Here is a 26,655-nt window from a genome sequence, read left to right on the forward strand (position 1 = left end):
CGCCTCAGAGGTGGGTGCCATAAAGACCAGTGTCTCACCCTCCTTCTGGCACTAGCGGTGCCACTTCTTAAAGGAATAATGTTCTTTTAGTACGGGGGTTTCTTCAAAAACTAAAAGTGGAGCTACCCTACGATCCAGGGGGTCCCACTCCTGGGCATATAAATGGAGAAAACCATACATGGGAAAGATACCTGCACCCCAGTGTTCATAGCAGCACCGTTTACAACAGCCGAGACATGGAAACAACCTAAATGTCCATGGACAGAGGACTGGATAAAGAAGATGTGATATGATATGGATATATACACAGCCATATGTATACACACACACACACACACAGTGGACTACTACTCAGCTATGAAAAAGAATGAACTAATGCCGTTTGCAGCAACACGGATGGCCCTAGAGATAATGATACGAAGGGAAGTCGGTCAGACAGAGAAAAAGACAAATGTTACATGATATCACTTACGCGCGGAATCTAAAAATCTAATACAAGTCAACTTATTTACAAAATAGACGTACACTCATGGACATAGAAAAGAAACAAGTTATCAAAGGGGAAGAAGGTGGGGGAGGGATAAGTTAGCAGGTTAGTTGGGATCCATACGCACACACTCCTGCATACAAATAGGCAACCAACAAGGCCCTCCGGTGCAGCACAGGGAACTATACTCAAAATCCTGTGACAGCCATAATGGGAAAGGATCTGAAAAGGAATGGATGTACGCGCGTGTGTAACGGAGTCACTTTGCTGTACACCTGAAACCAGCACGACATGGTAAGTCAACTGTACTTTAAGAATAATAAAAAAGAATAGCCCCATTTCCCAGCTTTGTGGGGGGTCCTGGAGACCCTCTGCTTGCTTCAGACGTGCCCCCTGGACGAGGTGTCCTTGGGAGCTTTGTGTGAAATATCAGCCTGTCGTTTTGATGTACGATCCTTTGTCTCAAAAAACGTATAGGACTGTGCCCACAACTACGAGCAGGTGGACCACTTCTCAGAGCTTCCGAGAATCTGCTTCCTGGGTTATAATCCTCAGTTCGGCTCAAATAAAACTCCTTCTTCTTCACCTGATAGTTAATTGGCTTTTCATCCACACTACCTGGATGCCGTTACTCCCAAACCACGGCGTGTGGATTCTTCTGAGTGTCATTAAAGGTCACAAGATCAGTGCCGAGATGCCTTAAAAAAAGCCCTGTCCTCTCTTATACCTCCATCCCTCTCCTCCCCTGTCCCACGCACCTGACCCTCCTGAGAGCAGTCTCTCCACCTGCTTTGTTTCCAAGATGCTGTGCCCGTCGTTGATCCATAGTGTCTGTAACGTGGGCAGGAGTTTGGATGGACGGCTGCCCCGCAGAGGACAGAGTCAGCCTCCGGGCTTATGGATAAAGAGGGTGGACAGAGCGGCCCCTCTAATTTTGGAACAGTGCTTGGAACCGGCTAAGAGGCTTAATGCGTATTTCTTAAATGAACGAAAGTATAATTTCTAGGCGCTCTTGGTTGATTGACAAGACCAGAATGTCTGTGGGCGAAAGCCCGCAGGTAAGAAATGACGGGTTTTTGCTGGAAATGTGGTTGTAAGTGGACAGGAAGGCGACACAGTTGCTTCAGAGGGAAGCGGGGAACTGATGCACCTGAGCTCGGGGACCAGATACAGGCTGATGGGGTGCGCGGAGTCAAGACATCCTGAAGAAAGACGTGGAGAGGAAAGCTTGGGATACGTCTCTTTAAGAATCAGGTACAGGAGTCTGTGTCGCGTCTCAGTGGGTTAAGAGTCTGACTGCGGTGGCTCGGGTCTCTGCGAAGGTGGGGGTTTGATCCCTATCCCAGGGCAGTGGGTTAAAGGATCTGGCATTGCTGCAGCCAAGACTCAGATTCAGTCCTTAGCCTGGGAACTTCCATATGCTCTGGGTGCGGCCATTAAAAAAAAAAAAAGAGTGTCATGTACAAATGATGGAGCTCCCTGGTGGTCCAGGGGTGAGGGGTGCTGGCTCCCGGCCATGTGGACGTGCAGCAGTGATACCCACCAGGCCGCCGGACGCCGTGGAATCCTGGAGAGAGTGAGGGGAGTCTGGGGGCCTCTGCAGGGCAGGTGAGTTTTCAGCCACAGGCAGGCCCCCGAGGGCTGAGGGGCCAGGTAGCCAGAGTGCCCGGCTCACTTCTGCCTGGCCTGGTCCCAGCAGAGGCGCCAGGCTCTCCATCTCTCCACATATTCTGCCCGTGTGGACCTTTGCATGTGTGGCGGTGCTGGCCCAAGCTCTGCTCTCCCGGCTGCTCCCGGCCTGGGGCAGGCTGGCAGGTCCTGAAGAGACGCCAGCCAGGACACATCCTTGTCACTGCACCATGTGACCAGCTGTCACTTTGGATTTTCTGATCCTTGCAGAGTCGAAGGTGCTGATGAAAACCGAGGGATTGCGTCGGCCCTGCCAGGCCCCCAGCAGGAGTCCGGGAGCCCTGTGCCTCAAGAGCGCTGAGACCCAGCCGGGATGCGCGGGCAGCCGGCACTCGCCCTGTGTCCGGAAGCTCGGCTGCAGCTGGTCAGTACGAGTCCCACCCCAGATAACACTCCAAAGGGACAGAGTCACAGAAGACTTCTTCCGACACTGCACCTTCTGTCTCTGCCTCTCTGTCCTGTCTCTTTCCCTCTGTCTCTGTGTCTCTCTGTCCATCCGTCTCTCTCTCTCTGTCTCTGTCTCTCTCCCTCTGTCTCTGCCTCTCTGTCCTCCTGTCTCTTTCCCCCGTCTCTGTCTCTCTCTGTCCGTCTGTCTCTCTGTCTTCGTCTCTCTCTGTCTGTCTCGAACTCCACCAGCTCCTGGACTGAGCCTAGGTCTCTCACTCTGGCCAGCAAGGCTGCATCACCTGGTCCCGCGGTGCCATGCTCGGTGCCACCATCTGCTCCCGTCCGTGCAGCCAGCCACACCATGGTCTCTGAAGGTAAGGACCAGCGCCGCGTCGCAGGTGATGCTGGATGCCGCGTCTGAGGTCTCTTTGGACAGCACGCAGGGCAGGTCCCAGCTCTGCCGCCGGCCTTTCCCTGGGGTGGGAGTGATGCCGCGAGTCTGGGTTGGGCGCCTCCCCCACCCCCACCCCCCAGCAGCATCCTCAGAGCCAGGGCCTTGCGTTCCCTGTGCTCTGCTGAAATCAGGCGCCCGAGCAGCACCTCCACTGGCCGGGGCTCGTCTTTTCCTCATTTCCCTTTGCAGGTGCACCCCCCACACCTGTGAGTGTGCAGATATGCAGAAATGTGGTCTTTCAGCTGGTTTTATTTTATTTTTAAAATCTATTTAATGGGGGGGGGCATGTAGAAGTTCTCAGGCCAGGGATTGAATTCGAGCCACAGCTGCCACCTACGCCACAGCTGCCAAAACACGGAATCCTTTAACCCACCACGCTGGGCAGGGAGAACTGGCACCTCTGTAGTGACCCAAGCCAATGCAGTAGGATTCTTAACCAACTGCGCCCTGCAGGATCTCCTTTCATGTGGGTTTTTCTTTTTCTTTTCTTTTCTTTTTTTAAGCCCACACCTACAGCATATGGAAGTTCCCAGGCTAGGGGTCAAATCAATCAGAGCTGCCAGCCTGCGCCACAGGCACAGCATCACTGGATCTGAGTCACACCCATGGCCTACACCACAGTTCACGGGGTGATCCTCAAGTCCAGGGATCGAACTCGCATCCTCATGGGTCCTAGTGAGGTTCTTAACCCACTGAGCCACAATGGGAACTCCCTTCTTTCATGTGGCTCTAAAGCCACGGCCTCTTCTTTTCCCTTTGCGGGCTCTGCACTGTGCTTTCTCCCACCTCCGCATGCAGTTGCACCCTGGCCAAAAAGCGTGTTTCCTGGCAGATCCTCTGTGCCCGTGTGGGTCCACGCGAGCCGTACACTGCTGGGGTGCACACCAGGGGTCTCCGCCTGCAACACAAGGTCTCAGAGCCTCCCCTCCCCCTCTTCCATCACCACCCCTCGCCCAGGTAGCCCCCTGCTGCTTCTTGGTGCCTGGAGCTTGGGGTCAGCCTTGCACGGTGCCAGGTGCCAGGGCTGTGCTAGTGGGTGCCAGCTGCACTCTCTGCGTGGCCACGCACATGGTCCGGATTCTGCCACCACCAGCCATGCTGCGCCAGCCGCACTATGCATCCTCTTGGATAGATGCTGCTTTCCGGGGGGGTGGCTTCACTCCCAGAGAGAACGTTCTGGGTCACAGACTCTGTATCATTTCAATTTTATCAGATGCTCCCGGACTGCTTTCCGAGCATCCCTCCTGTCAGCTCTGCAAACATCGGGATGCAGGCTTTTACCTTTAATGGAGTTTACTTCTCCTGTCAAATCTATGAACTTCTTTCCTAACTCTAGGTTGGTAAGACTTTCCCCTATGTTTTAATCTAAACATTTTATATTTTATACTTAGACCTATGACCAATTTTTAGTAAATCTTTGCCTAAGTTATGAGGTTTAGATCAAGATATTTTTGCACATGAAAATCCAGTCACTCCCACACTATTTGTTGAGAAGACTCCTTTCTCTGAACTGACCTTGTACCCTGTCAAAATCAGTTCACCACATGCCTGAGGGTCTGTTTCTGGGCTCTGACCTGTTCTGTCCATCTCTGCGCCTGTCCTTCCCCACACACAGTCTTCATTGCTGCAACTTCAGAGTAAGTTTTTAAGTTGGGTAATGTGATTTTCACACTTTATTCTTTTTTCAAAATGTGTAAGCTGCTCTCGTTCTTACATCTTTACATGTAAATTTCAAAGTCAGCTTGTCTACCTCTAGGAAAAGTCTTTCCGGGATTTTGCTTAGAACAGCAGTCAGTCTGCAGATCAACCTGAGGAGAACCGATGCCTTTACTGTGTTGGGTCTTCCCATCCATGAACATGGTACACCTCTCCTTTCATTCGTCTTCGGAGTTCTTCCTTCAGAGTCTTGGCATTCTCAACATCAGATCCAGCGTGTTTTCTGTACATCTATACCTAGTGTTTGGCTTTTCGAGGCAATTATAAATGTTATTTAAAACACTTCTCTTTTCCAGTTATGGTCTTTCTAGTGCCTCTCATGCTGAGGTCTCTCCAAACTTGTGCATTAGGTCTACAGATGTCTCTTGTAGAGTCTTTAGAATTTTCTGTACAGGTCATCTGTGCGTAAAGACAGTTTTATTTCTTCCTTTCCAGTCTATTTGTTTGTTTGTTTGCTTTTTTAGGGCCACACCTGCAGCATATGGAAGTTCCCAGGCTAGGGTTCAAATCGTAGCTACAGCTGCTGGGCTACACCACAGCCACTGCAACACCAGATCCAAGCCACATCTGCAACCTGCACCACAGCTCATAGCAAGGCCAGATCCTTAACCCACTGAGCGAGGGCCAGGGAATCAAACCTGCATCCTTATGGATACTAGTGAGATTCGTTTCCACTGAGCCACGATGGGAACTCCCAGTCTATGTATTTTCATTTCTTTTTCACTGGGATGGCTAGGACTTCCAGGATGATGTTGAATAAGTTGGTAAGACTAGGTTTCTTCGTTTCGTCCCTAATTCCAGGGGGAGGATCCAGTTTTTGCCATTATGTGTGATGTAAGTTGTTGTTTTTGGTAGATGACCCTTATTGCTGCCAAAACCCAGCCTCTGTCCACTAGTGCTGAATAGAAACAGAGACAGAGTTTGGGGTGAAGGAGAAAAAGATATTTTTAATTGCTTTGCCAGGCAAAGAAGGCTACAGCAGGCTAATACCTTAAGGACTGTGCCTCCTTGGGAGAACTGTGGGGAGTTTTATGGTAAAAAGCAGAAAAACAAGCTTTCAGATGGGGACCAGGATTGGGGAAAAAATGCATCCTTCCGTCTCTAGGGGAAAATCTTTGCCATCAAAGCTGGTGTCAGGAGATCTCGGCCTGATTGCGAAGGTGGTTTTCTGGGTTATTGCCTAGAATAACAGTACTTGGGAAGAGGACATATTGATCAGAGATTAGAACTGGGTAAATTCCTGAAAAAATCAAGTGCTAATCGTCTAACTCACAGGCAATCGTGTTCAGGATGCCTAATCTTTAGCTTATGGGTGATTGTGTTTAGGGCGAAATGAAGCCAGGAAGAAGGACCAGGAAGGACACCAAGCTGTTCAGTTTTCAAGTATTCCTCCCTAAAAGAAGCATAAGGAATATAACTTTTCTCTTATGTGTATAGAATGCATCTGTCATTCTATGTGCCCCTTGAGGGGGAACCAGGATTCTGCCCCAAGGCTGTGCTATTGTTTCCTTCTTTCTTTTTCTTTTTTCTAGTGATTTTTATTTTTTTCCACTACAGCTGGTTTACAGTGTTCTGTCAACTTTCTGCTGTACAGCAAAGTGACCCAGTCATACTGGGAGTCTGGGGTTAATAGATGCAAACTATTGCCTTTGGAGTGGGTAAGCAATGAGATCCTTCTGTGTAGCACTGGGAACAGTATCTAGTCACTTGTGATGGAGCCTGATGGGAAATAATGTGAGAAAAAGAAGGTATATGTATGTGTGACTGGGTCAGTCTGACGAACAGTAGAAAATCGACTGTCATTTCTTGACTGTTCCTCCCTTGTCTCTGCATCCTCTCCCTTCCCCGACCACAACTGTCTGAACTTGCCCCTTGGAACTCAGGGGAGGCCGTGGAGGCTGAATGAGGCCCATTTCCTAAAAACAAGGAATGGGGGACCCGGAAAGGCTTTTGTGCCCAGGAACCCCACAGTGCCCTGATCAGTTACAGTGGTTGGCTGTGACGGTTTCAGCTGGTGGGATCTCTAGAATTCCCTTCTAGCCTCGGGAATGTCCCCCTCAGCAGCTGCTTCTCTCTCTGGTTTTTACTCTTTGTTTTCAGAAACAAAGTGCAAGCACTAGTATGCAAGTGGGAGAGGCAGAAGGAGAATCAGGCAGACGGGCATGAACAGTGAGGGTCAGTGCCCTGTGGGTTCCAAGTCCCACTCCAGGTGGCTGTTTAGATAAGGGTTTTGAGAGTCGGGAAAGGCTAGAGACCCTTTGCCCAGCCCTGCAGTTCCTGAGGTGGCCTCTAGGTGGCAGTAGACCAACCTCTAGAACAGGAACAAAATCAAACCCAGATTTCACAAGGGCCCTGGTGCCACACATGCGCTCCCCAAAAGAGGCTTCCTGCATGGAAGAAAGTTAGGGTAGGCGAGCTCTTGGGCTCACAGTGCCTAGGGGAAGATGGCATTTCCTCTCCCCATCTTCCCCACGCCTAGACACCTAGTACAGAAAAGCATGTCTGCCATCTTGAAACTTTGTTCTCCAGTGACTTCCATGAGGCCATCCCCGTTTTCATGCTGCAGAAGAGGCTACTCTTGGTGCTTGTTTCCTTCGTAAGAAATAAATACCGTACCTACGTGAGGACCCCTGTCCTTCTTGACCCAGGGTCTCTGATTCTTCCAGAATACCGCAGTGTCGAGGCCTTGGTCAGATGCATGATCACTGTGGCCTGTGAGTCAGGTCTGGTGCAACAAAGAATGAGACAATGAAAAGGAAAGGGTGGACGGGAAGCAGATCTGTGTGGGGGAGAGACCAAGGAGGCGTCCTGTACCAATGCTCTGTTCCACACTACAGACCCTAATGGGCCAGGTGGTGCTTCAGCTGATTGGCGTTGATGCCATTTGATCCTCCCAATGGGTTTTCATTTTTCAGACGAGGACATGGAGTCCGAAGTGTTGGGTCACCTGACCAAGAAGTAACATTTGACGGACTTGGGGGGTGATCATGTGCAATGTAGCCATGAGCTGGCAGGTATCCACAATGAGCTCTACCAGGGTGCACTCTGCCAGGTGTTTGGTAAGGGATGTGCCTCACAATATGAGACCTTCTAGAAGCTACAGCACAGGGACCATCACCCAGGGTGATGAGAGCAAGGGCTCTGCTGCGGTAGAGGGGAATGGCAGAGGGCTTGTGGGTCCAGGTGGCATTACTCAGCAGCATGGTGGGAGCCTCTGCATCAGAGGGCACCGGCAGGAGCTGTGGCTTGAGGTCTTTCACAGCCGGATGTTTGTCTTATCTATGGCTAGCAGATGCTGTGTGACGTTTTGGAGAATGATAAACAGACTCTAAATGGCTGAAAATCCGTGTGTTGGGGCATGATTTAAAACAACTTGGTGTGTGAAAATAAGTAGGGTGCTGATGGGCTTGGAGCTTATGTGTCCTGGGCTGCTGCTCAGAAGTAAAGAACATGGGGCTAGTATACAGTTGGCTTCTTTGACTCACTGATTCAACCAAGCTCACCCAGCTGGTAGAGGGGAGGCTGGGGATTAAACCTCCATGCTCAACAGTCACGTGGCATTTCCTCCTCCTGCCCAAGAGGGCATGGGGTTCTTTTGGCCCTGGCATGTGTGTGTCCCCCACTCCTCACACAGCAACCTCCAGACTGCTGACTGGGATTCCAGATCCCAGGCAGGAAATGAGGCTGGGGCTTATGCTCAGGGAGGCTATGCCTGGAAGTAACCTTCCCAAGACCTTGTTTTAATCAGCCTTTCTTCTTCAAGCTCAAGTGCTGCCATGGTTGCTCCAACAACACACTAGGAAATGGTCCAGAGCACACTGGGAATAGGGTCTAGCGTTGTGTTCCAGCTGCCACACTGTTCACATCCCATCTGTGGAAGAATCTGTCCTGGAAGTTCCTGGTGGTGAGCCCGAGGTCCTGAGAGTAAGTCAACATCAAACACTCTGTCCCACCCCCGTCACACAGCAACATGTCCTGGAAAGGTGAGGGTTTAGTGCCTGCCCCTTCCCTTGGGGGGCCTTATCACTTATCACATTCTTTGTCATATATTGCAGCTTGATTTTTATTTCTAAAAAATGTGGCCACTGGACATTGGTCCTTCCAGGGTCATGCATCTGGGTCCCTTCTAGAATAATCTACTTGGGCAAAGAAGGAGGTCGGTCTGTCCCGAGAGGGGAAGCCAGGTGTGAGCTTGGAGGGGAGGTGGAGAAGAAATGGGATTTCCCTGAGGGATGTCTTGTCCCCACCTTTTCTCTGAGTATGAAAACCCTCTCCCTCCCCCCTGGACTCAATCTCCTCTGGACCCTCAGGTGAAATGACAGGACAGGTATGGCAGGGGAGACATAGAGAGACGAGAGTAATTGGCCTTATGGTTGATTTCTGTCCTGTACATCTTTTTCATTGTAGATCTTCAGTTCTATGTGATTTCTTTCTTGACCCTTCCCTGGTATAGTTTCCTCTATAGTCTTGCCCATGATTCTGCCATTTTTAACCACTTAAAAGTTTTAAACTTCTGGGAGCTCCTGTCGTGGCGCAGTGGTTAACGAATCCGACTAGGAACCATGAGGTTGCGGGTTCGATCCCTGCCCTTGCTCAGTGGGTTAAGGATCCGGCGTTGCCATGAGCTGTGGTGTAGGTTGCAGACGCGGCTCGGATCCCATGTTGCTGTGGCTCTGGTGTAGGCCGGTGGCTACCAGCTCCGATTCGACCCCTAGCCTGGGAACCTCCATATGCCGCAGGAGCAGCCCAAGAAATAGCTAAAAAAAAAAGACAAAAAAAAAAAAAGTTTTAAACTTCTGTGTATGTAAATGCTTCAAAGTCCTAACAGTCTCTGTTAGGGGATATTACTATTTAGCTATCCACACAATCATTATAAACACTTTTATTCAGTATATTGTGTTTACACTAAACAATGTGCCTTTAAGTTTATATGTTGTATAATCTGCTTTGTTCTAGTTTGTTAAAGATGAAAACCCCAGTGCTTAGAAATACATATAGTTCTTATATCACTGAGGTTCTTACGGTCAACAGTTAAGAATTAGTTGCATTGATTCTTACATGCTTGTAAAATCTTTGCATTTTTGTGGTCTGCAGGAATCATATGAAAAACAAGCTCAGCTGAATTTTGGAGGAGAATACGCCATTGGAGTTGTGATGCACGTTATTAAGGGCTCTAGCCCTAGGTTCTGACCACCTTCAGGAGACCTTGACTTTATATTTGCTTGACTGGGAAGCCATTCATCATCCTGTGTCTCTATTTTATCATCCCCAAAGAGTTTCTTGGAGTTCACTGAACTCCCTGGTATGCACGAGTGGTTTTTTTTTTTGTTCTTGTTTGTTTTTTTAAATAAATTTGAGGTGTTTCAATCATTAGTTCTTTGAATATTTTTCCTACTCTTTTCTTTCTCTCCTCTTCTGGCACTCCCATCATGCGTATTTTGGTGTGCTAAATGTCGTGCCCCCTTTTTCTGAGGCTTCATTTTTGTTCCTTCTTTCCCCCTCTGTTCATTGGATTATATAGTTGGTATCACTCTATCTTGACGTTTTCTAAATCTTTCTTCTGACAGTTTGAATCTCCTGTTGAGCCCCTTTAGTGAATTTTTATTTCAGTTATTGCACTTCTCAGCTCCAGAATTTCCATTTGGTTCCTTCTATAAAAAACTATTTTCTATCTCCTTACTGATTTTCTTTGAGGAGACATTGTCCTCACGCCTTTCTTTTCTTCTGTTTGTATGGCTTCCATTCGTTCTTTGAATATATTTATAGTGGTTACCTGGACATCTTTGCCTGTTCAATTCAATATCTGGTCAATCTGACAGGCAGAGCATCTGCCTGCTTTTCTTTTGTTCTCAGCATCCAGGTCATACTCTCACATTTCTTTTGCATGTCTTATAATATTGTGTTGAAAACTGGACATTAGATAACATATTTTAGCAAGGTGGGTGTTGTTCCCATTCTGTGCAGTTGTGAGAATCATCTTGCTTTGCCTAAAATTTCCTCGTTTCTTGTAAACACTGACAGTATCTCTATTCCCACTCTGCTCATGACTTCACTTATTCCAACTACTTATTTGACTTGCAGAGTTGACATTGGTGAAGGGCTGCTGGAGATAAGTCAGTATTTTGATGGTCCCCACTCTCTAATGATACAGTAACTCATTACCTTAAAGGTATAGCCACAGCACAAAAACTGAGTTAATATACTCTCTTCACACATACTTACAAAAACCTATAGATATAGTTGAACTTCTCATATTCATCTGGTATCAGAAGCAAAAAATTATTGAAGAAAATCTTCTTTTATATGAATGCTTGGCAGCAACCAAAAGTGCTCAAATGAACAAAATGTTGAATAATTTTTTGGCCACACCCACAGCATGTTGATGTTCCTGGGTAGGGATTGAACCCGGGGCACAGCAGTAACCCAAACCACAGTGGTGACAATGCCAAGCCCTTTGCCACTGGGCCACTAGGGAATTCCTGAATAATTTCTTTTGAGCTTCATAGTTTCTTCTGGAACAACTTTGTTGCGATCTCCACTGATGGATGCAAAAGCAATGATGGGTAAAAGAGCTAGGGTCTTAGCTCAAACCAAGGCTGTGGCAACGAGGGTAATCATACTACTGCATTCTTTCCCAGCATCATGGCCTCACAGAAATTCTTGAAAAAACCACCTTCACCCAGGAACATCCTTGATCCTTGATGAAGCAGAAAAACTCTTAATTTTATTAAATATAGACCCTTGAGTTTAAGACTTTTTACTATTTTACGTGACTAAATAAGAAAGATTTATATCATCTAAATACATAAGTATACAATAAATATGTGAATAGGTATTACATATATGTCACCTCTGCTGTATATTATTGTATGGTCATTTTCTCAGACTATCACGTCACAATTATTTGAGTTGAGAATGGAAACAGCCTCTGAAGTCTGTTGATCACTATTTTTATCTGAAAAAATGATTGAATAACTGTGGTTATTCAGACCAGGAGATCTGGAAGGAATTTTCCATGTATTGCAGGAGTGGCAGTAAAAAAAAAAAAAAAAGTTACAGGAGAGTGATTCTGAGAATATTGAGACAGAAGCCAAATGTGAGGATGAGATAACAGAGGAGGAAATGCAGAGGATGCAATAGTGATCCTGAGATATCCCGGGGTGACACTCGGCCTCTGATTGGCCAATGACCCCACACAGGATAAAACAAGGGACCTTGAACCACCTTGGTAACCCTCCGAGCTCCACTCTCCTCAGGAGCCCCGAGAGTGGCTCAGTGGTCCCAGCACGGAGCAGATGCCCCCAGGGTGAGAGTTCCAGAGAAGGTGCCTCCTGGAACCGGTTCCAGGGCCAGCACCAAAGGGAAGCGTGAGCCATCCACCTCCTACGCTTCTCTGAATTTCCCCCAGGTGTTGAGCCAGCCTCTGCTCCGGAGCCAGAGCATCTGTGCCCTCTCTGGTGCCTCTGCTGTTCTCACCCTGGCTTTCCAACCTGCCACGGCTCTGAGGTTCATCCAGCTTCTCTCTCCCTGCCCTCTGGGCTTTGGTCTGATGTCTTGATTGCAAACAGTGATGCCCTGGTCATGCCCTTCTGCATGATTCCCCAGGGGTTTCCCCATTTTAGCTACCATGTGTTTGCTCTCCTCCCTGCTCAGCCCGCCTCACCCCAGCATTCTCATCCAATGATTTCATGGAGTGACTTATGCCATTTCTGCCTTAGGACTACATGGCGTGGAGAGACTAATACCTTAAACCATGAGAGTCTGAAATGGAACAGCTACCAGAGTCGGCAGTCACAGGGCTCGGCGAAGAAGCAGCCTAGGACCTATCACAGAGAAGATGGCCTTGGTGTCCTGACCACTCTCCAGCCATCGAAGCAGTGGACTGGCCCCAGGGCGCGGGCTCCTTGGGCAAACAGTGCCCAGGATATTTTGGTGAGCACCGTAAGTTATTCGTGATGACATCAACCTCCTACAGTTTTCTCCTTCATGTCCCTAGAATATTGTTGCTAGTGCATTATGGGTCTACACTCTAAAACCATCCCAAACATGCTCAATCCTTCATACTACTGATATAGTTCATGGGTTCAAACTTCAAGGGCTTTCTACGGGACTGCCGACCCTCCTCTGCGTCTGTGCCCCCCCTTAGCTCCTCAGACATCACTCGCTTCTGGTTTCTTCCTCTGCACCCTTTCCTTTTCTCTGTATCCCTTGGTCCTTTTATTAATTACATGTTTTATTTTATTTTGTTTTATTGGGGTTTAGTTGGCTTACAATGTTATATTCGTTTTAGGTGTTCAGCAAAGTGAATCAGGCACACGTATTCATACATCCATTCTTTTTCCCCCTCTAGGTTATTACACACTCTTGGGTAGGTTCTCCTGTGCTCTGTGGTAGCTTCTCATCAATCATCTATTTTATACAGTGGCGTGTCCATGTCATTGTCACCCTCCCGATTCTTCCCTTCCCACAACGGTTTCCCCTATGGCGACCATAAGACTGGTTTTGAAATCTAGGAGTCTGTTTCTGTTTTATAAAAAAGCTCTGTTGTATCATTCTTTATTCGAGTCCACATAGAGGTGCTATCATATGATACTTAGCTGACTTCCTCCACCGAGGTCAGTGGGCCTGCCACCTGGACACAGGTATGGAGGCAGACCAGATGCCTCCACACACCTTGCCATCTTCCGTCATCCTCTCCCCTGTACCCTGAACTCCTTTTCATGTACTAACCGTACTGAGCGTTCCACCCTCGGCGTGGACATGCTCCCCCAAGCCTCTGGCCCTTCTTCAAGTGGTTTCTCTGCATTGGGTGCCATCCTCCTTGGTAACGTCTACCAGGTCTTCAAGGGTCAACTGTCCCCCGAGGGCTAGAGTTCCAATCATACTGTCCCGTCAGTGGTTGTGACCTCGGGGTCCTTGCAGGCAGAGACTGGGTCTCCCCACCTGCTTCCACCTCGCATTTTGCTCAGAGCCTGAGGGAGAGAGGACACAAGCGAACCAGCTGGTTAGATGCGGAGACGATTGAGTGAGTGAGCCATGCCGATGCCCAAGGGTCCAGCTCAAGAGGATGCAGCTGGGCTCTTGGCTCATCCCTTAGGGAGAGCTCAGAACCACAGGAAGGTCTGGTACTCGGGATGCGTGTGGCTGGGCCTGGAGGTGGGAAACTGAGGGAAGGGGAAGAGTAAGAGAGAGCGATGGGGCGAAGGGGCAAGAAGGGAGGAAAGGAGGGGAGGAGAGACGAGGAATACAGGCGGGGGAGAGCCAGGGCCCTCCCTGCATGCCGGAGTGTCTGCATGTCATCTCTGACTCCCCAGGAGGGCCAGGGGTCACCGGTCCAAAGGACCCAGTGGAGTCCTCCTGAGCTCGGACCCCCTCACCATGGACAACTACTGCAAGACAAGTAATCCGTCTGGCACTGAGGCCGCAGAGCTGGCTGCAGGATTGGGGCTCACTGGCCACGTGGCCTTCCGGTCCATCACGGTAGCTGTGGCCCTTTGCGGGCTGGTGGGAAATGGACTGGTCATCGGGTTTGTCCATCTGTCGGCCCAGAAGAGCTCCTTCTTCGTCTACAGCTCCAATCTGGCCATCGCAGATTTCATGCATCTTTGCTTCCAGATTATGTTCTCTGTCCGCCAAATCCTGAGGTTTTTCCTCCGACGGTGCTTTCACCTTCCCGAGGTCTTCGTGGTCCTGACGTTCTTCTTCTACTTCACTGGCCTGGGCATCCTGACGGCCATCGGCTTCCAGCGCTGTCTGTCCGTCCTCTTCCCGATTTGGTATCGGTGCCATTGCCCCGAGCACCTGTCGGCCATCGTGAGCGTCCTCCTCTGGATTCTGACCTTTTTGATCAATATCCTGAGAGGCCACGCCTGTGGTCAGTTACTCATCCCAGAGACAGAGTTCTGTCCCGCGCTTGTGACCGCCACCGCCGCCTGGGTCTTCCTCCTGTTCTCCATCCTGGGCGCGTCCAGTCTGCTGCTGCTCTGCCGCCTCCAGGCCAGCGCCCAGCAGCAGCATCCCCCAAAGCTCTACGTGGTCCTTCTGCTCTCTGTCCTGGGCTTCTTCCTCTTCGGTCTGCCCCTCAGCATCATCAGGTTCGCCGTGGCCAAAACGAGAGATCACACCCTCAACGACCTCTGTGTCCTCCTGTCCTGTGTCAACAGCACGGCTAACCCTGCCTTCTACCTCATCGGTGGCCTTCACAGGAAGCGGCCGAGCAAGCCCCTCGAGGTGGTCCTCCGGGGAGCCCTGGGCGAGGAGGTGGAGTACGGGGAAGATGGGAAGGTGCCCCCCATTGGCAAGGAGGAGAAGGATGGACGCAGGTTCCTGAAGCATGGCACCCACAATTTCCAGGTAGTAACCATGCCTCATCGTCAGCAGAGAGCTCCCCAAGGCAGCCCCTAAGAGTTCCCTTCTCTGTGCAAAAAAACTAAGAACCTCTGGAAGCAGCTCTTTTGGTGTCTGAAACCAAAGGCACACACGCACCTGAGCCTTTGGAACCACTGTCGGATCATCCTGCAGAACGTGTGTCAAGCAGCATCGTCGCGTCACTCGCCGGCCTCGGAGGGTCCGTTTCAACCTTGCCTTACAGGCGAAACTCTGCCAGTTTTCAGGGTTTTGTTTTTTTCAGCCATTCCTGAGACACGTGGATGTTAACGGGCCAGGGATCGACCCCAAGCCACAGCAACAGCCCTCGCCGCAGCAGTGACACCGGACCTTGACGGCTAGGCTGCCAGTGACTCGCTCGTGTTCAGTCTGGGATAATGAGGCTGCTAAATTCCTTTTGGGTGTGGATGGGTCCTTAGAAATGACGAGCCTCCGTCCTTTGCCCATTTTTCCAGCACGTTCTGCGGTCTGAATGCAGTGTGGTTTTGTTTTTTCCTTGGCTTCCCATGGACTGACCTCGAGGGAGGTGCTGTCTGTCCCAAAACTCTCCTTTGGTCTTGAGAATTTTAACACAATAAAGCTGCATTGATCAGTGCTGTCCAGGGGGACAAGGTCCAGCTGGAGCGGGTGTGGCTGCAGTAAACACACACCCTGCAGTGACTCTGGGTCATCTGGCCGCGTGGCTCTGCTGTGGCTGTTGCGGGAAACGTTGCAGCCAAAGCTGGTAGGACTGTCCAGTGGGGAGAGGAAGGCGCTGGTGGGTCTGAGTTCTCAGGAGCGGCCCCAGGAGATTCTGGGCTGGCTCTGTGCTTGGAAGGACACGCCCCTGTCCTCTCCAGGAACAGGGGTGGGGGGGGTGGGAGGGGGGCTCAGGAAAGAGCCAGGACCCCACACGCCATGCTTGTGCTACAGACAGGAACCCGCAGCTTCTCATTAGCCAAGCTCTGGTGACTATCCTATAACTGTGGGGACATATGCTACAACCAGGGACATTACCTATAACTGGGGGACACTGCCCTGTAAAGAGGGGACACTACCTATAACGGGGGGGGCACTGCCCTATAAATGAGGGCCACTACCTATTACTGAGACACTACCTTCTAACTGGGGACACCATCCAACAGCAGGGGACACTATAGCTGGGGGACTCCCTTACAACGGGGGGACGTTACCCTACACCTGGAGGGCTGGGACCCCCGAGCTCAGGGTTAGGGTTAGGGAGGCTGCTTCGGGACCCTGTCCCTGACCCCACGATGGCGTCCCCAGTGGCCACGCTCCCTCCTGTCCTTCGCTGGGCCACGGCCCCATCCCTGTCAGCACATGTGGTGCGGGAGCCACGGCCTCGCTGCAGACTCTCACCGAGGGCTCCATCAGGCGGTGGGGCTGCGGCAGGAGGAGGCCTCCTCTCCAGGGCTTGGCAAAGTGCCCGTCCGCCTGGGATACCCGCGGGGTGCTGGCACCTGCACGGAGGGGGCCTGGCCGTCCCCCCGCGCCTGTCATCTCAGAAGGGGACAGCCCAGGGGGAGCTCCCACTGCTCAGCTGCTGACCCCATGGCCACGTCTTCCTGAGCTCATTCGTGTCACCACCCGAGAGGCCAGAAGCCGGGGGGAGCCCCCCAGGGTTGGGGGGCTGCTCTCAGGGGACACACCGCCCGCTCCCAGCTGAGCCCCTCCAGACAGGGCTGGTTAGGGAAATAGCAGCGCACCTGGGCCACATCAGCTCGGAGAACAGATTCCACTGCTGTTTCATTTGTCTTCCTTCTGGAGTCTTCGGAGGTGAAGGCCTGAATTCTCCTTGCAGAGTGAAGTACTTTGTTTCCGGAGAAAACAAAGGGGTCTCAGCCTGTGGCTGCTGTAACAAAACCCCACAGGCCTGGCAACTCCCAAACAACAGAAATGCCCTGCTCCCAGCTCTCCAGGCCGGGAGCCACAGCCAAGTGCCCGCACAGCGGGGCCAGGCCCTCTCCCAGCTTGGGCGGCAGATTTCTCGCTGGGTTGCACGTGGCAGAGGGGCTGGGGCCCCTGGGGCCTGTATTATAAGGACACGGACCCCGTTCATGGGGCTCCCCCGGCAGGACCCCATCACCTCCCAGGGGCTGCCGCCCGCAGCACTGTCACATGGGGGCTTAGGCTTTCAACGTGAACTTGGGGGATGCCCACATTCACACCACAGCACTGGGGCTTGGCCGCACAAGGCTGAGGCGCTTCTGGAACAGCGGTCGGGACAGCAGGACGTGGCTTTGTGTCCTGGTGAACACTTGTCTTCATGGCAGGCGACCTGACAGCACAAAGACGCGGCCCTCGTGGGGAGGGGGAGACTGCTCTGAGGTCTGCGGGGGGAGACACGCAGCCGGCGGTGCCCTCAGTCCCCCGTCTTGGGCCTGAGCCTTCGGTGCAGCCCTATCAACACGTCCCCAGGGGTTGCTGTCGCGGCAGGAGCTGAGAAAGCTCTGCGCACGCGCTTTGCAGACCCAGGGCCTGCAGCAGCTTCGCCAGGAAGCATGGACTCAGACGGAAGGACGCAGGGCCTGGGCCAGGGCCTGAGGGCGTGTGCAGCAGCCATTCTTGTTGGGAGGACTTGGGGTTCATTTCCCCTACTTCTTTTTTTTTTTTTTTTTTTTTGCTTTTTAGGGCCGTGCCTGCGGCATATGGAGGTTCCTGGGCTAGGGGTCTAATCAGAGCTACAGCTGCTGGCCTACACCACAGCCATAGCCACACCACATCCGAGCTGTGTCTGCGACCTACACCACAGCTCATGGCAATGCTGGATCCTTCACCCACTGAGTGAGCCCAGGGATCGAACCCACAACCTCGTAGTTCCTAGTTGTATGTGTTTCTGTTGCACCACCATGGGAACTCCCATCTCCCCTACTTCTGATAAGCCCTCCTGGTCCTCTCTGGGGGACCTTGGGGTGGTTGTGAATTGGTTTGGAAACAGGCACGTGACCCAGCTGAGCTAATCCAGGGCTTGCACTGAAGCCACGGGGAAGTTACACGTGCTCATCTCCTGCCAGATTTGAACTTGGGAGACTGCAAGACAGGAGCCACAGCCCCCCGATGCAGAGCATGGAGGAAGCCAGCACAGACAGGCAGGGTGAGGGAAGGAGAGAAATAAACTGCAAGGACATGCCACAAGCCCTGGGTCCAGCCAGACCTGAAGCTGTCTCTACCACCTGGACTGTTCAGCAGGTCAACCAATAAATTACTTCCCTTGCTTAGCAGGTTCTCGGGTAAGGCTTTTGGGGGCTCACCTACAGAAGGTCCACGCTGATGTGGTTTGCAAATATTCCTGGGGATTCCCAGGAATTCCCGCAGGTCCAGCAGAATCGGGGGCTGGCGTTGCTGGGACCCAAGGCTGGACCTCCCAGGAGGCCCAGAACCGGAGCCCAGCCCGGCTCCTCCTTCCCACATGGGCGGCACTCTGCTTAACCTTGGTACCGACCCGGGAGGTGATACTGATGTGGACAGAGGAGGTTGGTGAGAACAGCGGGCAGCCTGCCCCCAACCCCCGGGGCCTTTCCTTCGGGCCGAGATGGTGGCCGCGCAGCCTGGCCCCAGGTGCAGGTGAAGCCTTCCCGGTGGCACGAGACAGAGCCCAAGTACATCCCTGCAGGTTAGGTCCTCAGAATGACAGTGACAGCGGCCAGGAGACAGAAATCAGGGAAACGGGCTGGTTTATAGTGGCAAGAATCACCTACAAAGACAGAGGGAGAAGGAGCAAGGGCCCCCTTGCAAAGCCACAGAGGTTGTTTGCCAGGGGGGGTCGTGGCAGGGAGACTCATTCTAGCCCAGCACCCCCACCCCACCCCCCCGCCCCCACACCAGGGACGGAGGGGCTGGAAGCACTTGCTTCAAGGGGGGACTTAAAAATCACATCCTTGGGAGTTCCCGTTGTGGCAGCAGAAACGAAACTGACTAGTATCCATGAGGATGCAGGTTCGATCCCTGGCCTGGCTCCGTGGGTCGGGGATCCGGCATTGCTCTGAATTGCGGTGTAGGTCGCAGACGTGGCTCGGATCCCGTGTTGCTGTGGCTGTGGTGCAGGCCGGCAGCGGCAGCTCCGATTCGACCCCTAGCCTGGGAGCTTCCACATGCCGCAGGTGTGGCCCTAAAAAGACGAAAATCAAATCCAATCACGTCCTTTATTTCGAGCTTTGTTTAGGGATCTGGACTGAAAAGACCCTTCTCCTCGAAATGCAGCAGCAAAGGCTCGCCGCGACGCCGGCCGCTCCGGCTCCTGGTCACCAGCGAGGCCGAAGTGGCAGGTGCATCCTTGGGGGAGGGGCGCCCTCAGTCCACGCCGTCCAGATCCTGCTGCTGTCCCCGCTCCAGCTGCAGGACCTAGAAGACACAGCATCACCACGGGGACCTGACGGGTCACGCCGTCCAAACGCACCAACTCGCCCCCAAGAGGGTCACGTCCACGGGGCTGAGGCGGGTCCCAGGAGGATCTTCTGGGCACCGAGAGGTGGGGGGTCTGGAGTCTGCAGGTCACCGCTGGGCCGGGAGGCCACAGGTGAGTCCGGCTCTCCCCACGGGTTTCCCACACTCGTAGATCTCTCGGCTGCACAGCCTCTGAGCCCTGCTCCTGATCGGGGGCATCCATTCCCGAGAGCCCCTCGGTGGGCGCCGAGCCCCCACCGCGGCCCGATTCTTTGTGGGAGGAGGGGCTGTCTGCGCCCTGTGGGATGTTAGTGGCATCTACCCACCAGACACAGAAGCACAGAGCCTGGCCCGGGAGGGACAAGGGAACACCTCCAGACATCACCCGACGTCCCCCAGCGGGCAAAACGCCCGGGGAGGGCCACGGCCACGGCCACGGCCACGCAGCATTACCTGGCTTCCATCTCAGTTCGCACATCATTGCCTTGCAGACACCCCACCCCCGCCCCCGGGTTCTCGGGCTCAACACTGCTCTTCCCACGACTGAGCACGCTCATGCCTCCCTAACCGGCGTCCTTCTCCTCCCATCAGATGGCTGCCCGCCCTTGCGAGGGCGGCCTCTCACTTGCTCCCTACCATGGAAAAGGAAGGCCCTAGACTGCCTTTTATCTTTTTATTTTATTCCATTTTATGCTGTGCCTGCAACATATGGAAGTTCCAGGCCAAGGACGGAACACACGCCACAGCAGTGACCCGAGCCACGGCAGTGACCGAAATGCCAGACCCTGGATCCCCTGAGCCACCAGGGAACTCCTGGACTTGACTTTTTTTTCCTTTGTTCTTTTTAGGGCTGCATCTGCAGCATATGGAAGTTTCCAGGCTAGGGAGTGAATCGGAGCTGTAGCCACTGGCCTACACCACAGCCACAGCCACCGCCATGCCAGATCGGAGCCACATCTTCAACCTGTATCGCAGCTCGCGGCAACGCCAGATCCTTAACCCACGGAGCGAGGCCAGGGCTCAAACCTGTGTCCTCATGGAGACTAGTCAGATTCATGCCTGCTGAGCCATGACAGGAACTCCTAGACTTGCCCTGAAATTGATTTCATTCTGCCTCCCTTTATTCTATTATTAATTAATTAGGGGGAAAAGGAAAAGCAGACGGTTTGGAAGATGTGAAGCCAGTTGGATACCCAGGGAGTCTAGAGTTGACAGTGCTTTGGTGTCATCTGGACACAGTGGCGGAGAGCCACGGACTTCAGCATCCCCCGCTCGGGGAGACTCGGCACAGCCGAGAACAGCACGTGCCAGGCTCCAGCCTGAAACATAACAGACCCTTTGCAGACAGAAGGACGGTCAAAAATGCCACCCGTGCCTGAAACCAAAAGCTTCTCAGTCCTCAATGGAAATGAGCTGGTGTTTCCTCGACAGATACTTCGCAGGGAGAAAAGCCGCGTCTGCCCACTTTACCTGGTTTTCTATGCAGCGGAACTGCCAAGGCCAGCGGGTGTTGTACAGAAACGGCCGAAGATCGAACCTGTTGTCGTCTGGGCTGTAGCTCTCAGCGTGGTACGCAGGGGTCAGCGTGGTCATTTTGTGTCTGTTTGCGGAATACTTCGAGAAAAACCGCTTCACTTTGTCAGCCACCTGCGAGACAAGGGGCGTGCAGGGCCCGACGTTCACTGAGCTGGAAAGACCCCAGGCTGGTGTGCTGCCAGCCGCACCCTGGGCTGCACAGGCTACCGGTCCCCTGACACCTGCTACCGCTCCCCACACTTGAACTTCCTGGAAGGCAGGAGTGGACAGAGGCCACGGGTGGGGCCGAGGTGGGGGCGGAGCCGTGAGGACGTGGGTTCCTGACTCCAGCGCCCGGGGAACTGCATCAGGAAATCTGGGCAGGGCTCCCGGGAAGACGCATTTTGTGAGGCTTCTGGGCGGTTCTGTGGGGACCACCCTGTCAGTGGGCTTCAGCCCTCAGGAGCCTGACCAGGGGCAGAAAGGCAGGGACGTTCTGGCTTCTGCCCCCAACAGGAGGCTGAGCTTGCTTGTGACGAGGCGGCCGAGCCCCTACGCAGACGGACGTGGCCGGGCGGAGCGAGGGCCGGCTGCTCAGGGCTTGGACCTGGGCCTGAGCTCCTTTGAGAGACGGCATCGCCCTTCAAAGGTCACACCGAGGCCACCTGCTCCTGCGAGTCAAATGTGCCGCCACAGGTGTCCTCACCGGCCGACTCCCCGCGGGCGGGCGTCGCGTGGGGCTCACCTGCCGGGGGCTGCAGGTGTCCTTCCACAGGACCAGGAGTCTGCAGAACATGCTGTAGGGCCCGGTCTTGGCGACCTTCCGGAGCCTCCCGTAGACGGACAGCTCCGAGTACGTCACCCCCATGTCCTCCTGCGGACGAAGGAGGGGCACAGCCCGTCAGCGCTGGGGATGGCGTAACGCTCCTTCTGGGACAGGCCCCAGCGAGGCCCGGGGGAGGGGCACCGATCGCACAGGCCCGGGGCAGGTGCGTCTTCCGGATGCCCCGGAGCCGGGTCTGTCCTCCCTGTGTCCTCATTCTTCGCACAGAGGCCTCGCCGGGGGGGGCCCTGTGCCCCACCCTGTCTTTGCGTTGGTGTCGGGGCGGCTGTAACAAAGACTGCGGCATCCGGGAAAATGACAAGGACCCAGACGCTGGGTCTGGGGGACGAGGAGGGACTGTGGCCTTCGCAGAAGATGTGTCCATGGCCTCCGCCCCGTGAGTGCGTCCAGGGAAAGGGTCTTTGCTGATGTAACCAAGCGAAGGGTCTTGAGGTGAGGTGACCTTGGACTCGGGGCGGCCCTAAGCCCAGTGACAGGTGTGCTTATACGGGCCAGAGAGGAGGGACTCAGGCAGGCAGGGAAGGCCGTGTGACCGCAGAGGCAGGACGGAGCCCCAGACCCTGGAGGGTGGGAGGGACCCTCCCCAGGAGGCTTCGGGGCAGCGCCGGCCCGCTGGCACCTTGATTCCTGCCCCGAACCGGGCGAGGATGCCGCCCCCACCCCCACCGCAGCGTATTGTCACAGCTGCCTCCCGACACCAACACAGAGAGGCCACTGCGTGTAAAGAATGAGGACACGGAGGACAGAACCGGCTTGGGAACATCTGGCCACATCAGAGGCCACGGGCTTCCTGAGACCTGCTCAAGGGTCAGCGTTACTCGGAGGCTGATGCCGGCCTGACCCCTCCTCCACTTCTCAGAATTTGCTCCGATCCCTCCCGCCATGCCCCAGGGTGTACGGCCAGAGCCATCAGGGGACAGACCGCGACACAGCAGGACCACCTCCCCTTTGATCGGGGCCTGGAGGACCCCTGGGACAAGGCCAGCGCCCTGCTCCCCATCCCCCCACCCGGCCTTCCTCTCCCTCCCTGGGGAAGCCTGTCCTGACCCACAGCCGAGGGACTCTGCTGCCACAGGGTCGCCTGGGTTGATGTCAGCAGATATTACTTCCCGCATCTGTCCCCCTAGGGGACAGTGAGCCTTTTAGGGAAAGAGACCTCGTCTACCCTGCTCCACTGAGTCCCCAGCGCCAGGTGCGTCCGACCCAGGGACTCCTCTGTCGCTTTCTTTTGCATGACGTGAATATTCCCTAGTCACATCGTGGTTCCTTAAACTCAACAAGCCCAGTCGGGAGACTCCGGTTCTCCACTTTTGATCACGGACAGAGCTAGACGAAAAAATTCCACGAAGAAATAACCCAATACCATCAACCCATCAGAGCTACCGACAGTCTGGGACACACCACCGACCACAGAGCAGCAGGCCTTTGACACACAAGGAACAGTCTCCAGGACAGACCACGTGCCAGGCCACAGAACAGGCCCCTGCCCGGGTCAGAGCCCTGAAATCAGACAGAGGGGGCTCCGACCACAGTGGGACAGAATGGGAAACTGAGTGACAGGAAGACTTCTCGGACATTTATCAGCATGTGGTCATATGACACCGCAGACTCCTAAAGGACCAAAGGGTCCCAGAAGTCCCGAGAAAAGTTAGAGAACACTTTTGTGATGAAGGAACACGAAGGCGCAGCAAACCAAAACTTTGGGACGCTGCGAAAGTTGTGCAGAGAGAGAGATTTACAGAGGTAAACAGCTATATCGAAAAAGGAACGGATCTCGAATTAATAACCTGGTCCCCCGCCTGGGACAGTGGGAGAAGAACCAACCCACCTAAAATGGGAAGGAGACGGTGAGGCTGGTGGGAAGAGCAGCAGACGGAGGCCAGAAAACGGCAGAGAAAATCAGCTGTGCTTGACGCAGGCGGAGGCCCTGCGCAACGCGAAATGAGCCACACTGCATAGACAGCAGCAGCAAAAGAACAAAACACGTAGAAACAACTTTGACAAAAGCAGTGCACACTTAAGCACTTACTCTGAAGACAAATATATACATATATTTTTTTAGGGCCGCATCCGTGGCACATGGAGGTTCCCAGGCTAGGAGTCTAATCAGAGCTGTAGCCGCCGGCCTGCACCACAGCCCCAGCCACGCCAGATCCCAGATCCGAGCCGCACTGGTGACCTACACCACTGCTCACGGCAACGCCGGATCCTTAACCCACGGAGCGAGGCCAGGGATCCAACCCGCGTCCTCATGGATCCTAGTCGGGTCCCTTAACCTCTGAGCCACGACAGGAACTCCTTGCATATTCTTTTCCCGTCTATCACAGGGTAGTGAACTAGCCCCTGTGCTGCTACACGGGAAGAGCGTGTTGCTTTTCCATCCTGCATGTGATAATTTGCCTCTGCTGACCCCCAACCCCCCATCCTGCCCTCCCCCGTGGCAACTGCAGGTACGAGAGTAAGTCTTTGTGACCAGAGGAGCTGGAGGCAGGAAGGTCAGCTGCCACAGGCCACAGGACAGTCCATGGCCACCTCCACCAGCGTCCACCGAAGCTACAAACCCCTGCCCCTTCAGCCCTGATCCAAAGGAATGGAGGGAGACCCTCCCTGGCCCCCACCTGCGAGGGGTCTCCTTCTTCACCCCCCCCCATATCACGCCCTCCTCCCGGCTGTAACCTCGAGAGGCCCGAGTGGAACATGGAAGGCCAGCAATGGGCTGGCGCTGAGCCCTGGGCTCCTAGGCCAGGAACCCGCGATGGGGCCCGGTTCCTTGGGGCAGAAAGGAGCCCATGGAGGAACCCAGGGGGAGGGAGGTGGGGGAAGGTGCCAAAGCCCCCCCCTTACCTCATCGGTCTGGGACACCTGTCCATCGGCCAAGGGCTCCAGCTCGGCGGTGGCCGGTGCTTCCAAGATGCTGCGGCAAGACACACAGACACCATGAAAGACAGCCTTCCAGCCTGTGACGGCGGGAGAAGGGCGGCCTGACCTGGCCAGAGCCGGGGAACTGGGCAGCAATGACAGGAAGCAGCGGGGCCCCAAGTGCCCCTGAAGGGCGGGACGGTTTCCATCAGGGGCCCGGGAGCTACGGGAGGCGGCTGACGGGGCGCGGGCGCCTCGCACCTCTGCAGGGCGGGCAGCTGGAAGCGCTCCCTGCAGAGCTGGACGAAGGCTCTCAGGTCGGTCTTGCTGATCCCGCCTATGGGGTTGATGTCGGCGCTGGAGCAGTCGTACTTGGTCAGGTAGCCGAGGAGGCTGCAGCAGGAGAGAGCACAGCAGACCCGACGGGCTGCCAATTCTGAGAACTCGGGGGCCTGGCCGTCCAGTCCTCTAGGGGCTCCAGAGCCACAGCTCAGCAGGTTCAAGAGAAGCCCAGGGCAGAGGCTGCGGACGGCCAGGGAGGGGTATCCAGCCCGAGGAGGTGTCTGCAAATGACCAGCAGCCAGCTGGTCAGACCAGAGACACGTCCCCGCTGGGCCACTTACATGCTGTGTGGCTTTGGGGAAGTTACTTAACTCCTCTGAGGCTCGGAGTCTTCATTTGGAAATGCCCTGCTAATTGTGGTTATGGGTTGGTGTGAAGGTGCCAAATAAGATACAGGATGCCCAGTTAAGTTTGAATTTCAGATGATGAATAATTTTTTTAGAAGTCAGCCCCAAATACTGAATTTTATGTGCTACGCCTGGCAGCCCTATTTCGGTGAGATAAGGCTCATGGGACATCTGAGCGGGTGCCTGGTCTGCAATGGGACCTCAGGAAATGCTATTTCGTAAGCGAAGTTACTGTGTCTGACTCCCCACCGTCCCCGTGGTTGTGAGACCTGGGCAAGGTCAAGTCCGCTTTGGGAATGACCAGCAGCCAGCGGGAAGCAGCCCGTCTGGGACGTGAGGGCCAGGTCCAGCAGTGCGGGGAGCTGAGGGACAGGGGTCCCTGAGAGGCACATGGGCCCTGAGCCGACAGCGGCAGGGCCACCTCCCCGCTCCTCGTCACCTCCCGTGGTGGATGGAGCTGTCCCCAAAGATGCTCACATCCTGACCCCTGGAACCCGCACGCACACGCACGCGCGTGCGCGCACGCGCGCACACACACACACACACACACACACACACGCATACAGGGCAGATGGGACGTTGCAGATGAGATTAGGTGAAGGGCCTCGTGATGGGGTGACTATCCTGGGTTACGGGGGAGGCCCTAAGTGCATTCACAAGGGTCCTTAAAAACGGGAGAGTTAGTGGCGGGGGTGGGTGGTGTCAGTCAGTGGGAGCTGTGACCACAGAGCCCGGACCCTGCACCACTGGCTTTGCAGAGAGAGGGAGCGGCCTCGGGCCAGGGCATCAGGAGCTGGAAGACAACGAACAGACTCTCCCCTGGAGCCTCCAGAAGGATCCAGCTCTGCGGCATTTTTCTGCCTTTTTAGGGTGGAACCCGTGGCGTGTGGAAGTCCCCAAGCGAGGGGTCAAATCGGAATTGCAGCTGCTGGCCTACACGACAGCCACAGCCACACCAGATCCAGGCCACATCTGTGACCTGTGCCGCTAACCCACTGAGTGAGGCCAGGGACGGGCCCTGCATCCTCACGGGCAGTGTCAGGTCACTCACCTGCCGAGCGACAGTAGGAACCCCTAGCCCTGCGACACCTTGATTTGAAGCCCCTGAGGTCAGGTGGAAGGGAGAAATTCATTTCTGTTTTGCAGCCATCTGTGGCCACTTGTCCCAGCCGCCCCACGACCCTCACACACCCATCAATGGGTCCAGCCCTCCCCCTGCCTCCCCCCCACATTCTCTCGCTGGACC

The 26,655-nt window shown here is 54.1% G+C and overlaps 3 protein-coding genes across 5 annotated transcripts in view; 1 reads left to right on the top strand and 2 right to left on the bottom strand.

The window, feature by feature from the left end:
• LOC102159152 (mas-related G-protein coupled receptor member X2-like) lies at positions 13,716-15,165 on the top strand. The gene has a single exon (XM_005660597.2). It carries the CDS (start codon positions 14,112-14,114, stop codon positions 15,135-15,137), a length of 1,026 nt encoding a protein of 341 aa, XP_005660654.2. The 5' UTR covers positions 13,716-14,111; the 3' UTR covers positions 15,138-15,165.
• Positions 15,329-19,086, bottom strand: LOC106509286. The gene is made up of 5 exons (XM_013994001.2): positions 19,036-19,086; positions 18,371-18,813; positions 17,280-17,449; positions 16,826-16,929; positions 15,329-15,849 (listed from the first exon to the last, which is right to left on the bottom strand). The coding sequence occupies exons 2-5, from the start codon at positions 18,528-18,530 to the stop codon at positions 15,360-15,362; spliced, it is 924 nt and encodes a 307-aa protein (XP_013849455.1). The 5' UTR covers positions 18,531-18,813; positions 19,036-19,086; the 3' UTR covers positions 15,329-15,359.
• Positions 19,248-26,655, bottom strand: part of NADSYN1 (NAD synthetase 1) — a 37,564-nt gene continuing 30,156 nt past the window's right edge. For all 3 annotated transcript variants that reach the window (XR_002341406.1, XM_021082640.1, XM_021082641.1), the window contains 5 exons: positions 24,982-25,113; positions 24,706-24,775; positions 21,763-21,891; positions 20,973-21,149; positions 19,248-19,460 (listed from right to left, as the gene is read on the bottom strand). Coding sequence is in view for 2 of the 3 variants with exons in the window: in XM_021082640.1 (XP_020938299.1) it covers positions 19,410-19,460; positions 20,973-21,149; positions 21,763-21,891; positions 24,706-24,775; positions 24,982-25,113 (559 nt within the window). In the remaining variant the exon portion in view is untranslated. The remainder of the gene's footprint in view (positions 19,461-20,972; positions 21,150-21,762; positions 21,892-24,705; positions 24,776-24,981; positions 25,114-26,655) is intronic.

This window comes from Sus scrofa, chromosome 2, assembly GCF_000003025.6.
Source record: "Sus scrofa isolate TJ Tabasco breed Duroc chromosome 2, Sscrofa11.1, whole genome shotgun sequence".
Taxonomy (NCBI): Eukaryota; Metazoa; Chordata; class Mammalia; order Artiodactyla; family Suidae; genus Sus; species Sus scrofa.

Coding starts and splice junctions, on each gene's coding strand:
- LOC102159152 (XM_005660597.2), top strand. CDS start 14,112: ATGGACAACTACTGCAAGACAAGTAATCCGTCTGGCACTGAGGCCGCA.
- LOC106509286 (XM_013994001.2), bottom strand. CDS start 18,530: ATGTGGGAAGGAGGAGCCGGGCTGGGCTCCGGTTCTGGGCCTCCTGGG. Junction 16,930..17,279: donor CCCAGTGCTGTGGTGTGAAT/GTGGGCATCCCC, acceptor CCGGAAACAAAG/TACTTCACTCTGCAAGGAGA. Junction 15,850..16,825: donor TCCGAGCTGATGTGGCCCAG/GTGCGCTGCTAT, acceptor CCCACTGGACAG/TCCTACCAGCTTTGGCTGCA.